At 39.0% G+C, this 16,129-nt stretch overlaps 1 protein-coding gene across 1 annotated transcript in view; it reads right to left on the bottom strand.

The window, feature by feature from the left end:
- Positions 1–16,129, bottom strand: part of pde3b (phosphodiesterase 3B) — a 240,619-nt gene that overhangs the window by 16,464 nt on the left and 208,026 nt on the right. The window contains exons 6-10 of the mRNA XM_048607335.1: positions 7,763–7,970; positions 5,100–5,194; positions 4,359–4,501; positions 2,959–3,096; positions 1,247–1,358 (exon numbers count right to left, since the gene is read on the bottom strand). Coding sequence (XP_048463292.1) covers positions 1,247–1,358; positions 2,959–3,096; positions 4,359–4,501; positions 5,100–5,194; positions 7,763–7,970 — 696 coding nt within the window. The remainder of the gene's footprint in view (positions 1–1,246; positions 1,359–2,958; positions 3,097–4,358; positions 4,502–5,099; positions 5,195–7,762; positions 7,971–16,129) is intronic.

The raw sequence follows: 16,129 nt of genomic DNA, 5'->3' as shown, positions 1-16,129 counted from the left end.
GCATTTTGATCATTTTCATCTTATCCTCCCCCGCCGCAACCCCAAAACAGTGCAAGTATGCTGCAGCCAAAACTAATATCGTCAAGTTTCAGTTTCATGCAAAACTGTGGGAATTAGGGTAGCCATATTCCCCAAGCGTACCACCTCTCACTTACAAATTTTAAGTATCACTAGGCCTGTCATAGTCCGCTGTTCAAAAAAGAAGGATCCTAATTTGTTGCAACGATAATCAGCTTGTCATGTCCGAACATGGAAGAGTCCTGAGCATCGACAGCAACTGCAACGCAGGAGAAACTCCAAATATGGCCTGCACAGACTCCCAAACCAGCCTGAACCCGATGCAGAATCTCCACCCTGTACAAACTCCCATCTCCACCCTGCTCTGGGTTTTGTTCTGCCTCCTGCCTCTTTTTTTCTCATATTCAGCTTCTCATCTTTAACTTAATGAATAGGTCTAACTGGTCATTGAGCATCTGATCAATGTGATGGAAAATGATGACACAGCAAAGGCTGCTGCATATCGAGAGCAGGAATAACTGCTCATCAACAACCGACCAGATGTTTCCTTCCTGCCATCCATACTACTCCTCCAATCTTAAGTGCTGGATCAGCAAGAAGGATAGAGGGGACCATGTGATTAAAGGAACAGGAGCAATCAGTGCAGGAGAAAGAGAATCTGTGATTGCAGAAGCAGCTCATGTTCTCAGGTCTTCCAACCTCTGCTCTGCAGGCAATTTATACTCTCAGCAATTGTCAATTTAGTTGATAGTTTAAGATTTTTTTAAAATAAAATTGGACCCAACTGTTGCTGTGAGTAGGAACTGTGCTTCCCACCTTCAGGCAGCTTTGTGATTTTCCAGCAGGCTTTAAAAAGAATTGTGACCTCCAAGTCTTCTGCATTGTCAGCAACACTTTTTTTTAAAGCCAGTCTTTCAGAAGGTATGATCGGCAGATGCCAATGGCAGATTTCCAAAACCTCAATGCTGGAAATCTGTCATTTGGTGAAAATTTCTTATCCCTGCAAGAAAAGGGGACACAGTCAAAAAAACTGATCAATAATGCTAGGGATAAGAAATTGGAGATGCAAAAACAGAACAGCAGATTGAGAAAATGGCACAAAGATACTAAAAGCAAGGACAAGACAAATACTTCTCTTTAATTTGGCATTTGCAATGCTACATATGATAATTTATCCTTAATAAAGATATGCAGATGTTAGATAAACAGAGGTACGATTAATACTTACAAGGAATGTCACGATAACCATTTTCCAGTGCACGAAAGTAGCTTATGAATTCCCGAATGGGGATTTTAAAGAGGTCAAATAAGCCAGTATCAAGAAACAGGGAGTAAATGACCTAAAACACCAAAACGGTTTTGTTGGTTACTATAGTTTACAAAGGGAAAATGATCGGTAAACAACAAATTCTCATCTTTTGACTATTAGTGTGTACAGTTATTGTGTTTGGTATCATTTTACAACAGATTATCCACAACTGGCTTATGCACGGTCATATTCTTATTCATGGATCATATATTTTAGCATATACTTCAAAATTCATGAATTAGTTTCCTATGAGCAGTATCAGAAGTCAGTAAAAATTGAGTATACAGACCAGTTAACTCTTTTTTTGTAATCAGGTTTCCGAATCAATCTGAAATCTAATCAGGTGTATATCTATAATTTCTTAGTATTCACATCAGAGAGATTTTTAAATCTTTTAAGGAATTTTAGAGAAAAATACAAGGTTATCCAAATTCTAATAACTGCCTCTTTTTGAAAAGCCAAGAATAACTATATAATCAAAGCTTTCCTCTTTGTGTAAAAACCCTTTCATTTCCCCTCATTCTTTCAAGTCACATACACCTACACATAGGACATCAGCTCTGTGGGTTTCATCATGCTGCTCTTCAGACAGCGAAGAAGATACACTGCAGTACATAATAGGAATCAACTCCTCTATCTTTCAACTCAGATAGTACACCAGTCTCCACTTTACTGCACTGACATTGGGATTGTTGCATGGAATCTACATTTTTGCAGTGTAAAAATGATAATTATCATTTTTTATTCTTGTTTGATAAAACACTCAACATCAGCTAGTAACTTAATCCAAGTATATTCCTTTTTTGAAGGCCTTCAGTCATCATAATTTTACCTTCAGTTATTATTTTTACTGAAAATCTCCCTTCTATGATTGCTGTCAATGGTGACTAGTCAGTCAACATTGTGGACATTTCCAAATCACAGTGCTATTGCTGCAGAAAAGTAGACTTCTGAAAGGCTTGAGGAGAACTAGGTTCATTCATACTTCTTTTGTTCACACTGCAATGGACGTGTTGCAATTGGACCAGTACTCCACTTGGTGCCTCAGCTGAGAAGAATCAGCACCTTCAATATCATAAATTGGATACTGCTTAACAGTCTATTGCATGAGCTGCTGATTCACCCTCAAATGTCAATATTTCATGAAAGAAAATTCTGCTGACTCATTGATGCTACTTTTTACTTTTGATTTGTTTTTGAAAGATGTGGTGCTGTTCCAATATGCCATAAATCTTGCTTAAAAAATAAAAAATTAAAACAGAAATTGGAAGTTTAGAATCCAAATGCACTGAAAATTATAACATTTTGGTGCTTGGTCTGTTACTGCTTTGATTTTTGAAATGGATCTTGAAACATATCCCTTGTTTAGAAATTGTACAAACTTCTGCTTTGTCTTTGCAAATCATGGATCTAAAAATTAATAATGCAAAACAAAAGTCATAAAATATTTCTAAATGTTCAAAATCTGAACCATAATACTTGATGTTCAACTTTTCTAAAACAGAATTTTGGCAGGTAAATTTAAATTAATTCTTTAACCATAATTTAAAATTGTTGTGCATTAAGTTATTTGTGTATAAGTTAACTTACACTTAATCATAGCAAAATAAACCATTAGTTAGAAAACTAACCTGACTAAGAATTCTTCCAGATTGTCCACCTGTCATCTCTACAAGTTCAAAAATGGGAAAGTTCCAATTATTTAGCTTTTCCATGCATAAGTCAGTGCCTTGCCCTTCTATCAGCTCAACTGAAAGTTCTGGCAGCTGCTATTGGTTTAAAAAGACAAGATGTCAAAGTTTGTGTCACGGTATCACATTTTGCACAGCATTTTTTTTTCTTTCAAATGCTATCAACTCTTCCAAAAAAGATCAGGTATACTATCTGTCCCCTCACCAGCACCTACCCATGCAAGTATAGGAATCTATCCTTTCACTTCTTCTCTTTCCAAAGTTTCAAGCCGCAAACACTCCTTCTAGGCGAAACAGCAATTTATTCGTATTTCATTCAACTGAGCATACTGCCAAAAGTAGATTAGGTGTCTGCTTTGCTGATTACCTCTGTTCAATTCTGATTTCTTGACCACAAACAGGAGGACCTATCAAACCCATCCAATTACCATCCATCAGTCTACTCTCTATTAATAACAAGGTGATGTTGTCTATGCTATCAACCAGTATTTATGCCAGAACAATGTGCTTAATGACACTCAATTTGGATATTGCGAGGCCAAGGCAGCTCCTGACCCCATTACAGCCTTCGTCCAAACATTTACAAAATAGCTGAACTCTAGAAGTGAGCGAAGGACAAAGAGTGACAGCCCTTAATATTAGAGCAGCATTTGATCTGTGATATTGAGGAGTCCAAAGAAAACTGGAGTCAAAGTAAATCGAGGAAAAACTCTCCACTGTTTCAATTCGTACCAAATACAAAAGAAAATGGCTGTGGTTTTTGGAGGCCAATCAATTTAGCCATAGGACATCATTGCAAAAGGTCCTCAGGGCCCTGCATTATAGGTCCTCTATTTTTATCTGCTCTTTAAAAGGACCTTCCCTCCATCATAAGGCCAGAGGTGGGGATGCTTGCTGATGATTGCACGATGTACAACATCATTTCTAACTCCTCAAATATTGAAGCAGGCTTTATCCAAAGGGAACAAAACCTGGCATATAACGTTCATGACACACACACAATAACCTGGGCAATGACCATTTCCAAAAAAAATCCAACCATTGCCCCTCGATGTTCAATGGCATTACCATCACTGAATATTCGTATGGTAGAATATTCAACAGGGTCAAGAAAAATTCTTGATATTAACTGCAATATTTAACATGACATGAAATGTCAAAAACAATCCACTCACGATTTGCTACCAATAATTTCTAAGCAATTTCCACAAGAATTCAGATACAAATTCTATGGTTATGTTACATAAAGTGCTCATATAGGTATGACTGATCAAATCTATTGCACGACTGCTGCATCAGTAAACAAAAACAAAGAACCAAAACTGAAAAATTGGTCTCACCCCAGACTGATTATTTTGCGCTTGCGTCTGCTGGTCCTCATTACTTATAAATTTCATGGATCCTTCATTTTCTAATTGTTCCTTTCTGTCAGCTCCAGATGTGTGTTCAACTTTAATTCCATCGTCAGGAGCTGTATCTTCGTCTTTAAAAAACAGAAATTCTTTACATGGTATACCTTCCACCATTCCATCTCATTTGTGGAAGTGCTATTTTGTACACCAGTACTAACTAAGAACTTCTTACATGAGGATATAAATTTCACTTAAATTCTTTTAAACTTTGATCTTAAACCTAAAAGTGATGAATACGTGGAGAGGAAAAAAACTGCCTTGACAGGAAATAATAAGCTAATTATTACAATGCAAATCCAACTTATGAAACAATATTTAAAACTATGCAGTTTATTTTTATGCAATGTTTTAATATATTGTCTGATCATATGCCTGTAATGCTAATTTTTCAGAACAAAAGTTGATTGTATTGTTCATTGCAATAAACGCATTATTAAAAGCAAGTGACTGGGTTACTCAAATTGAAAAATTCTACCAGATTGGAGCAAAGCCACAAATCTAGAATTTCATTAGTGTTGTATAAATGCTTTCATAAGATGAGAAAATTAACAATGTCCCCCACTCTGTCCAACATTCTGCCAGCTAATCAAGAACAAGCAGATCCCAACATTTGTGTCATGAGAGAAAATCATATTGTTGCTAAAGAAGGAAAACTCAATTAGCACATACCTTGTGTTTTGGTACAGGGCGATTCTGCAACTGACTGCAAACTGCTTTCTCCTAAATCAATGTTTTGCACTGATCTAAGCATATGTCGTCCACAACTGGAACAAATTCATTTTAACAGATAGAAATAAGAAGCAATTCTAAAGCAAATTTCTTTACCAACAATCCAGAATGATCAAGTTTCGTTCTATACATCATTGTCCTGCATTAAGTTCCAAGATTTACAAAACTGGTTGAACTTTGTTTGCAAATACATGATTTTCTATTAACAATTGTTAAAAAAAGAGATCAAATACAAAGCTTTTCATCTTGCACTCATTAGGACAAGGTTATAAGAAACACACTGGAAAAATAGAAGGCCGATTTATACAGCATAAGAGGGTGCTGATATGTTAAAACATCATTGACTATTCATGCTGCACACTGAAATACCAATGTCAAACTTAATTCTCAGACCTGAAAGGGAGACTGACTGGTCAAGGTGTTGCCATGGGAATGCAACAGACACTGGCAGCCTCCATGATGCCTTTGGTTTTATCAAAATAAAAGCACAAAACGTGTACGAATTCCTTTGCCAACATAAAACTGTGTCCTATGTATCAATATATGTAGCTTCTAACACACGCAAATGTGTCACATAGCAAGTCTGACTGATTATCTTCATTTTGTTTCCAGCATAACTCTTAACACGATTGGATTATTTAAGAATTAACTTTCAACAGAAAAATCACATTCGATTTGTGCGTATTTTTCCAAGGCTTACAAGCACGACCTGGTTGAGCTAGATCAACACGCTGCCTACAGCATGGTCGATGGGGTGTATTGTTTGATATAGTCTGCTAGCCTACATGACTATAATCACACCAGCACTGAAATTCATATATCACTCATTTGTGCAGTAGGAAAAACATGTTTCTGGCTTGATGGTATCATTCCATCAATGGAGACAACCAATCAGGCATGAGAGAGCTAGCTTTGCCTATTGTTGAAATTAGTGAGACACTTTCCTTTCAGAGGGTAATCTGGGAACTGCTCAGGGCCAAAAGTAGTAGACAGACAGACAGAGGCCCTTTCATGAGTTTTTGCAATATACAAGGAGTGACAATTTGATTGGGTAGCCATTGCCTTGCAAGACTGTTTTAAAATGCCCTATTGCAACATTACATTTTCATGGTGAGCGAATGGTTAGGGCTCAATAACACAGACCTCGTAGCACATAAAACTGCAGGACACTCAATACGTATATTGATCAGTGGCATAGGCTTTTGGTAGATAATACTAAAGAAGCTACTGGCAGATTTCTCAACGCGCATAGAGTGAAGGGAGCTTGCTTGATTGCTCCATTTCAATGATGAATTTGAGGGCAGCATATAGTTTATTAAGTTCCTATGTAGGCATTGTACAATCTTTATGAAAAAGTGAAGGAATATCTTTCACAATGTACCTGGAAAATTCATCTTGCACTGGTTGCAACAGCTTACACACCACGTAGCCAATTCTTTTTTGCATACCCAGTCACAGTTAAAATAGATTATAAAGGGACCTCACTTGAAGTCCATTATGGGTAGACACACATAGCCGGTGGTTACCCTACTATAGAAAGGGTGTTAGTAAACTGGAGAGGGTGCAAAAAAGATTTACAAGGTGTTAGCGAGACTGGAAGATTTGAGGTATGAGGAGAAGCAGGATAGGCTTGGACTTATTTTCACTGGAGCATAGGCGGCTGAGCACTGACCTTATAGAGGTTTATAAAATCATGAGGGGCATTGATAAGGTGAATAGTCAAGGTCTTTTTCCCAGGGTAAGGGAGTTCTAAACTAGAGGACACAATTTTAAAGTGAGAGGGGAAGAGTTAAAAAGGGACTGGAGATGGAACCTTTTCGCGCAGAGGGGAATACATATGCTGATTGAATGCCAGAGGAAGTGGTACAGACAGATTCAAATTTTCAATGAAAAATAAAAAAGGGGTCACGATGACTTCGATAATCTGCTGCATTCCACGGCAACATTCTGACCAAGATGCTTTAAGAGAAAACAAGACTTGCTTTAAAGGTCTGTAAGAAAATCACATCAGTGACTGGAGTCAGAGCTTAGAACACCAAAAATTACTGTTGAATGCTTTAGTTTAAATTATAATTGTGCAAGTAACATGAGTAACTGGAAATATCAAATTCTAAAACTGAATAATAAAAGTTCAAACTTATTTTGCAATAATAATCATCAAGTTTAATACTGGAATGGAGTGTTTATCATAGTTGATAAGTTAAAAATGGAACATTTACAATGATCCTTCATGAAATAAAACATTGAAAAATTTAGAATCCCCTTCCATGTGATTTGCAATTTAGAAGTAAAATCATGAATGTCTTCTTTGTGTTGCACTGTAAATATCTGTTTCATATTTTGATTAGGGATGTGTATGTGTATATAATTTTGAAGAAAGACTAGGTCCTTTAAAGCAAAAATATAACACTTCAAAGATTTGCTAACTCTATTCATTTTAACTGTGACTAGAGGTTTGCAGCCAGCTTCGTTGGCGACAAATAACAACCACAGTACAGTTTGTTATAAACCTGCTTTTGGAAGATAAAAGAATCCCAGTTTTTCTAAAGGGTTCAAATCCCTGACACATCTTTCAGTCCACACATTCAGTAATGCATCAATACCTGCTGCAGAGAGCACTACTGGTCATTCTAAAAGATTGCTGAAAATCTGGAGAACTGAGTGTGTATCCAATTGGTTTATGGAGGGTCACTCTGGGTTTGGTCAGTATGTCAGCCGTATCAGGAAATTCCACCGGTGAGCGGTTAAAACCAGTTATTGACCCAGGACCATGAATTGGGGAATTCACAGGACTGAGGCTAGGAGAAATACCTGAAACGAAAGAAGAATTGCAACAAGTTAATCAAGAGATACCATAGATATTTCTTTGAAACTGTTTGGTCACGAGAATAAAGCTATGCGCATTTTATCCCAAATTACCTTTTATATTTCATTTTTTTTTGACTTGTCAACAGCAGTTGAAAGAACAACCTATTTCTAGCAATCTACAAAGCCTTTCTGAGCTACCAATTAGAAGGGATGATTAAACAGCAAGACAATCTGTCCTTCAACAATGTTCCCCTCGTTTCCCTGCAGCACTGCATGGCCACCAGTTTTCATTTAGAACTGAAATTAACATCAGTAGCATGGGAGATTGCAGAAGTAAATCCACACTTCAACACTGTGTGGCAGCATGTACCACAGCTCAGATTAACAATTACTTCCCCAGCAGCAAACACAGATGGTGTTTAGTGCTACAAGAGCAAGGTGTCATTAATGATGATGAATTTCAATTGTCTATTCATACTTTATAAAATGTCAGCCATACACAGGTGCCTTGGGTTTTACCAGTGAGCAATTCTATTTTTCAAGTTCTAATTGTTTTGGATCATGTATAAGTCAGAATAAATCCAAACATTTCTAATCATTACACAATATTACTCAGAATTGACAGTCATTAGTAATGAAGAAAAATACTTGCAAAGTAACATTTAGACAATTGGAAACATTCAGTAACATATAGCAAAAAAAAAAACCTATGTACAGATATAAAAACATTAGTTCAACACACAACTGAAATTTGTAGCCTTGTCTTTAATAGTTATATGTCTAATTTTTGTACTAGTTTCTTAAACAGGGGAAATACTAGAAAGAATACTGATAATACAGATAACTTGAGAGAGATCCAAAACTAAACTGAGCTTATAACAACAGCAAATAAATTGAGGTGCACTGCAGTCTGGGGTGCAGAGAGTGTGGGGGAGCAGGAAAAGGGAAAATGTTGAAAAAGCCTCAGCAAAAAAGTTGGCAGATGGTGGAACAGGAGGTAAAATGTGAATTTATTCACTTTGGCAGGAAGTTTAAGAGTATTACTTAAATGGAGAATGACTGCAGAATTATGAGGTGCAAAGAGATTTACATTTTCCGGTGCCTGAGTCACTAAATGTTCATACGCAGCATGTAATCAAGAAGGCTAACAAGATGCTTTTCTTAATTACAAGAGGAATTGAACATAAATGTGAGGATATTATGCTGTCCACCTGCTATGGATTGACCCACAATGCCATTAGGGAGGGAATTCCAGGATTTTGACCCATTGACAGCAAAGCCATATATTTCAAAGTATAGATGGCGAGTAACTTGGAGGGGAACTTGAAGGTGGTGGTGTTCACACATATCTGCTACATTTGCCCTTCGAGATTGAAGTGGTCGTGGGTATGGAGAGGTTGAGGAGATTGGGCTTGAATGCATTGGAATATTAAAGAATAGGGTGACCTTATTGAAACGTGCAAGATTCTTAGAGAACTTGGTAGATTGACAAGGCAAAACCTTTCTGTGACAGTCTAGGACCAGAAGGTATGATGTCACATTAAGGGATTGCCTTAATATACAGATGAGGAGGAATTTCTTCTGAGGATATTAGATTTTTGGAGTTCTTTACCATAGAATGCTGGAGAGGCTGGGTTATTAAGTGTATTCAAGGCTGAGACAGAAAGATTTTTAACCAATAAGGGAATCCAAAGTGAACTTGAGGATCAGCCATGTTCTCATTGAATGGCAGAGCAGATTCAATGAACTGAATGGCCAGCTTCTGATCCTTCAAATTATGAGGGGCAACTTGATTGAAGTACCTAAGATCCAGAATATCTTGACAAGGTCGAAGTGCTAAGTATGTTTCCTCCTGAGGCTTAGTCGAGAACGAGGGGACATTGTTTTAAAATTAGGATCTTACTTGCGAGACAGAGATGATGAGAATGTTTTTCTCTAAAATAACTATGTAACTTTGAACACTTTGCCTCAGAAGGCGGTAGGGCATTATCAATGAATATTTTAAAAGGCAGAGATGAGATTTTTTTGTTAGGCAGGAGGATCAAGGATTATTGCAGGTAGATAGGAATGCAGAATCGGAGACACAAACAGATCAGCTATGATCTAATTGAAACTCAAGGGCTGAATAGTCTACTTCTATTTCTATTTTTTATGTTTTTAAACACAATAAGGACTTCAATATTCATATAAACTTGAAAAAAGAAATGGGCAGAAGTAGTTTGCATAGGTAAGTGGGAAAGTTTACTGAGATAAATTGGAATATTAAATTGAATGGTATGATGGTAGACGAGTAATGGTATACATTTCAGAAATGTTTTGTAATTCTCAACAAATATACATGCTATTGAAATATAAGCACTTCATCAATTCAGAGATTCATCTCTAGATCACTATATGGGTTAAGAGACAAAGGAATAAAACATATGTTCAGACTGCCATTTGTTGCAAGGGAAGTATTCTGAGTGGTTCTTCGTTAAAGCACAAGACAAAATTCACAGATTTCCAACACAAGTTCTTCTAGAATAACCTCACAAAGGTGAAGTACAAAGTTCCGTTTTCACACTGAGAATAACTTCCATTGTGTTGGATGGCACTATCACAGTGCTAATTGGGACAGACGTCCAGCAGTACAAGACTGGGCATCCATGAGGCACTGTGGAACATCAACAGCAGCAGAATTATACACCAACTCAATCTATACCCTCATGGCCCAGCATTTGCCTCACTCAACCATTATGATCAAGCCAGGAGATCAACCGTGGTTCAGTGGAGAATGGAGGAGGGCATGCCAGGAGCAGCACAAGGCACCCCTAAAACTGAGGTGTCCACCTGGTGATGCACCAAACATGACTTTTGCATGACAGACAGAGTAAGCAACAAACAACCAACGGAGTTAAGTGATCCTACAACCAATGGATCAGCGCTAAACTCTGCTGTCCTGCCACATTCAATTGTGAATGGGAGGAGGGAGGGAGGGAGGGAGGACCAAAAATATCCCCATCCTCAATGACAGAACAGACCAACACATCAGCGCAAAAGACATTCACAGCAATCATTAACCAGGAGTGCAGAGTGTATGATCAATCTTGGCCTCTATCAGTGGTCCCCAGCATCGCAGATACCAGTCTTCAGCCAATTTAATTCACTTCACGGGATATCATGAAAGGATTACCGGCACTGGATACTGCAAAGGCTATGCGCCCTGACAACATTCCGGCAGTAGTACTGAAGACTTGTGCTCCAAAAACTGCTGCTCCTCTAGCCAAGCTGATACAGTAGTCATCTACCCAATAATGTGGGAAATTGTCTAGGTATGCCCTGTACACAAAAAGCAGCATAATTCCAACCCGGCCAATTACACTCCCATCCATCTACTCTCTATTATCAGTAAAGTGATGGAAGGTGTTATCAACAGCATCTGTACGCTGATGCTTAGTTTGGGGTCCGCCAAGGACACTCAACTTCTGTCTTCATTTCAGCCTTAATGTAAACATGGGCAAATGCTCTCTATTCCAAAAGTGAGGTGAGAGTGGCAGCCCTTGACATCAAGGCTGCATTCAACCTAAGAGTGGCATCAAGGAGGTCAAGCAAAACTGGAATCAATGGGAATCGGGGGCAAATTCTCCACTGGTTGCAGTCATATAAGAACATAAGAACTAGGAGCAGGAGTAGGCCATCTGGCCCCCCGAGCCTGCTCCGCCATTTAATAAGATCCACTTATCCGCCCACTCACCATAACCCTTAATTCCTTTACTGTTCAAAAATTTATCTAGCCTTGCCTTAAAAACATTCAGTGAGGTAGCTTCAACCACTTCACTGGGCAGGGAATTCCACAGATTCACAACCTTTTGGGTGAAGAAGTTCCTCCTGACCTCAGTCCTACATCTGCTTCCCTTTATTTTGAGGCGATGTCCTCTAGTCCTAGTTTCACCTGCTAGCGGAAACAACCTCCCTGCCTCCACTTTATCTATTCCCTTCATAATCTTATATGTTTCGATAAGATCTCCCCTCATTCTTCTGAATTCCAATGAGTATAAGCCCAGTCTACTCAGTCTCTCCTCATAATCCAACCCTCTCAACGCTGGAATCAACCGAGTGAATCTCCTCTGCACCCCCTCCAGTGCTAGTATATCTCTTCTCAAGTAAGGAGACCAAAACTGCACACAGTACTCCAGGTGTGGCCTCACCAGGACCCTATACAGCTGCAGCATAGCCTCCCTGTTTTTAAACTCCATCCCTCGAGCAATGGCAGACAAAATTGCATTTGCCTTTTTAATCACCTGCTGTACCTGCAATCCCACCTTCAGCAATTCATGCACAAGGACACCCAAGTCCCTTTGCAAAGCAGCGTGCTGCAACTTTTTACCATTTAAAACATAGTCCATTTTGCTGTTATTCTGACCAAAATGGTCAACATTGTACTTCATCTGCCAGACCTTTGCCCACTCACTTAGACTATCTATATCCCTCTGCAGACTTTCAGTGTCTTCTGCACACTTTGCTCTACCACTCATCTTAGTGACATCTGCAAATTTTGACACACCACACTTAGTCCCCAACTCCAAATCATCTATGTAAATTGTAAACAATTGAGGTCCCAACACTGATCCCTGAGGCACACCACTAGCCACTGACGGCCAACCAGAAAAACACCCATTTATCCCTACTCTTTGCTTTCTGTTGGTCAACCAATCCTCTATCCATGCCAATACATTAGCTGTAATACCGTGCAACTTTATCTTATGTAGCAGCCTTTGGTGTGGCACCTTGTCAAATGCCTTCTGGAAATCCAGATACACCACATCCACAGGTACTGGCACAAAGGAAAATGGCTGTGGTTGTGGAAGGTCAGTCATTTCAACTCCAGGATATCTCTGCAAGAGTTCCTCAGACTATTGTCTTGAGCCCAACGATCTTCAGCTACTTCATCAATGACCTTCCCTCCATCATAAGGTCAGATGTAGGCATGTTCACTGATGATTGCACAATATTCAGCACCATTTGCGGCACCTCAGATACTGAAGCAGTCCATGTTCAAATGCAGCAAGAACTAGACCCTACCAGGCTTGGGCTGGCAAGTGGCAAATAACATTTGTGCCAAACAAATGTCAGGCTGTGACCAATAAAGGGGCAAACTAATCACCAGCCCATGACATTCAAAGGCATTAACATCACTGAACAGCCCCCCACTATCAACAACTTGGGGATTACCATTGACCAGAAACTGAACTGGACGTGCCATACAAATACAGTGGCTACGAGAACAGGTCAGAGGCTAGGAATACTGCAGAGAGTAACTCACCTCCTGATTATTCAAAGCCTGCCCACCATCTACACGGCACAAGTTATTTGTTTACATTATACTGTCACCTGTACCTAATACTTCCCACTTGTAGCAGCTGGACCCATCCAGGCAACTGTCAAGAAGCTTGACACCATCCAGGACAAAGCAGCCTGCTTTCTTGATGCCTGATCCACAAGCATAAATACCCTATACCACCAACTCTCAGTGGCAGCAATGTGTATTATGTACAAGATGCACTGCAGAAATTTACCAAAGATCCTCAAACTGTGTCTTCCAAACCCACAAACACTTCCATCCAGAAGTGGAAGGGCAGCAGATACATGGGAACACCATCATCTGCAAGTTCCCTTCCAAGCCACTCACCATCCTGACTTGGAAATATATTGCAGTTCTTTCACTTTGCTGGCATAAAATCCTAGAATTTCCTCCCAAAGGAAGGTCAACCTACAGCACATGGACTACAGTGGTTCAAGAAGGCAGCTCAGCACCACCTCCTCAAGGGTAGCTAAGGATGAGCAATAAATGTTGGTCAGCCAGCAACACCCACGTTCCACGGTGAACAAAAAACAACAAATGGCAAGTATCACTCTGTGCATTTTTAGCAGCGTTCTAAAGTTAAGACTGGATCAGAAAACAAAGAGCATTGCATGGTCCTGTCATCAATGCACTACCTGGAGCAACGTTATGATCCCTGCTGATGGTAATGCTGCACAAGTTAGATCTCAGAATGAAACCTGGTTTGAATGATCATATGTTTAATTTTTGCTGCTGACTAATGTGGTGGTTATTCATTGAAACATATTCAAACAAGATTGCAGATGTCCTTTAAAAACAGTGCACAAGTTTTTCTAAAGCAGAAAAAAATAGCTTAGAAGAGGGTTAGAAAAATCTTAATACAAAGTTTCAACCCGTTTTCAACCAACATATATTGCAGAGTTTCAGTCCCAAAGAAATATCATTCCAATCTCATCTTCTTTAAATCTTTACGTAACTGGCATTCCCGAGTTTCTTTGTCTTGAACTATATAGAGTCAATTTCTCAACTTTCTCAGTTCCAACAACTTGAAGATTTCTAAACAAACTCTCCCAGCTTGGAAAAGCAATAGACTGGAAGCCACTTCTGCTAAGATTACAAATTTTCCTGAACTGACGTGACTTCCCTTTAGAAAAATTATCTAATTTCTCTATGAAATCTGCATTCTTCTGAACTAAACCCTTTAAAGTGAACTGCTCCGAGCTAACTGCCTTAATGTAGTTCCTCTGTCTGCCATAGAAGAACAGTATAAAAACATTTTCAGCATTTATAGAAGTGATTTGGATGTCAATATAGGACCAAAATAGGTGGTGTAGTGCACAGGGAGGGAGATTATCTCAAGGTAAACAGGACCTTGACCACATGGGCCGATGGGCTGAGGACTGGCAGATGGAGTTTAATTTGGGTAAATGTGAGGTGTTGCATTTTGTAAGAGAAACCAGGGCAGGACTTATGCATTTAATGGTAAGGCCCAGGGAGTGTTGACAAACAAAGAGACCTAAGTGTGTAAGTGCACAGTTCATTGAAAGTGAAGTCGCAGGTAGGCAGAGTACTGATGGTGGCATTTTTGCATGCTTGTCTTCATTGGTCAGAACATTGAGTATAACGGTTGGGATATCATGTTGCAACTGTACAGGACATTGGTGAAGCCACTTTTAGATTAATGCATACTAATCTGGTCGCCCTGCTATAGGAAGGATGTTGTTAAATTTGAGAGGGTGCAGAAAAGATTTACAAGGATGTAGCTGGGACTGGACGGTTTCAGTTATAGGGAGAGGCTAAATAAGGCTGGGCCTTCTTTCCTGGAGTGTCGGGGTGTTCTTATAGAGGTTTATAAATCATCTGGGGGCATGGATAGGGTGAATAGCCAAGGTCTTTTTCCTACATCGGGGAGTCCAAAACAAGAGAGCATAATTTTAAGTTGAGGGGGCAAAAAAGTTTAAAAATGACCTGAGGGATAACTTGTTCATGCAGAGAGTGATGTGTGTATAGAATGAGCTGCCAGAGGAAGTGGTGGAGGCAGGTGCAATTAGAACATTAAGAGGCATCTGGATGGGTCTACATGAAGGAAGGGCTTAGAGGGATATGGGACAAATGCCGGCAAATGGGACTAGGTCAGATTGGGATGTCTGGTCGGTGAGGATGAGTTGGAACGAAGGGATTGTTTCCGTGCTCTATGACTCTACTTTATCCAAAAATACTGAAGGATCTCTCAAGCACTCAACCATAAGCACAAACTTTCTTGAAACTAATGTACCTATGTCACTGCTCCAAATGACTTCTTAACCTATTTGGCAACTAAACTACCTTCTTAGAACTAACCAAAATCTGCTTCTATTTTAAAATCTAAATCCAAAAATATAATATATAATACACATCTCACCACAACAAAAAGAGCTACTTGAAGTGAGAGCATAATTTAATTTTTAAATCCTGCATCTTCATAATTTATAAAACACAAAACAAGAACTGTGTTTAATTATACATCAGCATCTCTTAAAATAAGTTTGTATTCATATATGTCTAAGGTAGAGACACAAAATGTTCAAGGTTTTTTGCTGTTGAAGAAAACATAATTAAGAGACAACTGAGCCAAAGAGCTAGCAAACAGGGAAAACAACATTGGACCAGAGGAAATATCAGAACACAGGCAGCAGGAATCAGAACTGGGCTAAAACATTTTAAGATTAAAACTCAGAAAACCAGAAATTGCACCAAACAGAAATCAAAGTTAAATGATCACCTATGGAGCCCACGGAAATGAATAAAAACTCAAAGTTCCAGTCTTTGTTGTGTTTGCATTATGCATGCACTTTTCCTTTGA

This window comes from Rhincodon typus, chromosome 17 (assembly GCF_021869965.1).
Source record: "Rhincodon typus isolate 14 chromosome 17, sRhiTyp1.1, whole genome shotgun sequence".
Classification (NCBI taxonomy): Eukaryota; Metazoa; Chordata; class Chondrichthyes; order Orectolobiformes; family Rhincodontidae; genus Rhincodon; species Rhincodon typus.
This window is presented reverse-complemented; position numbering and strand designations above follow the sequence as displayed.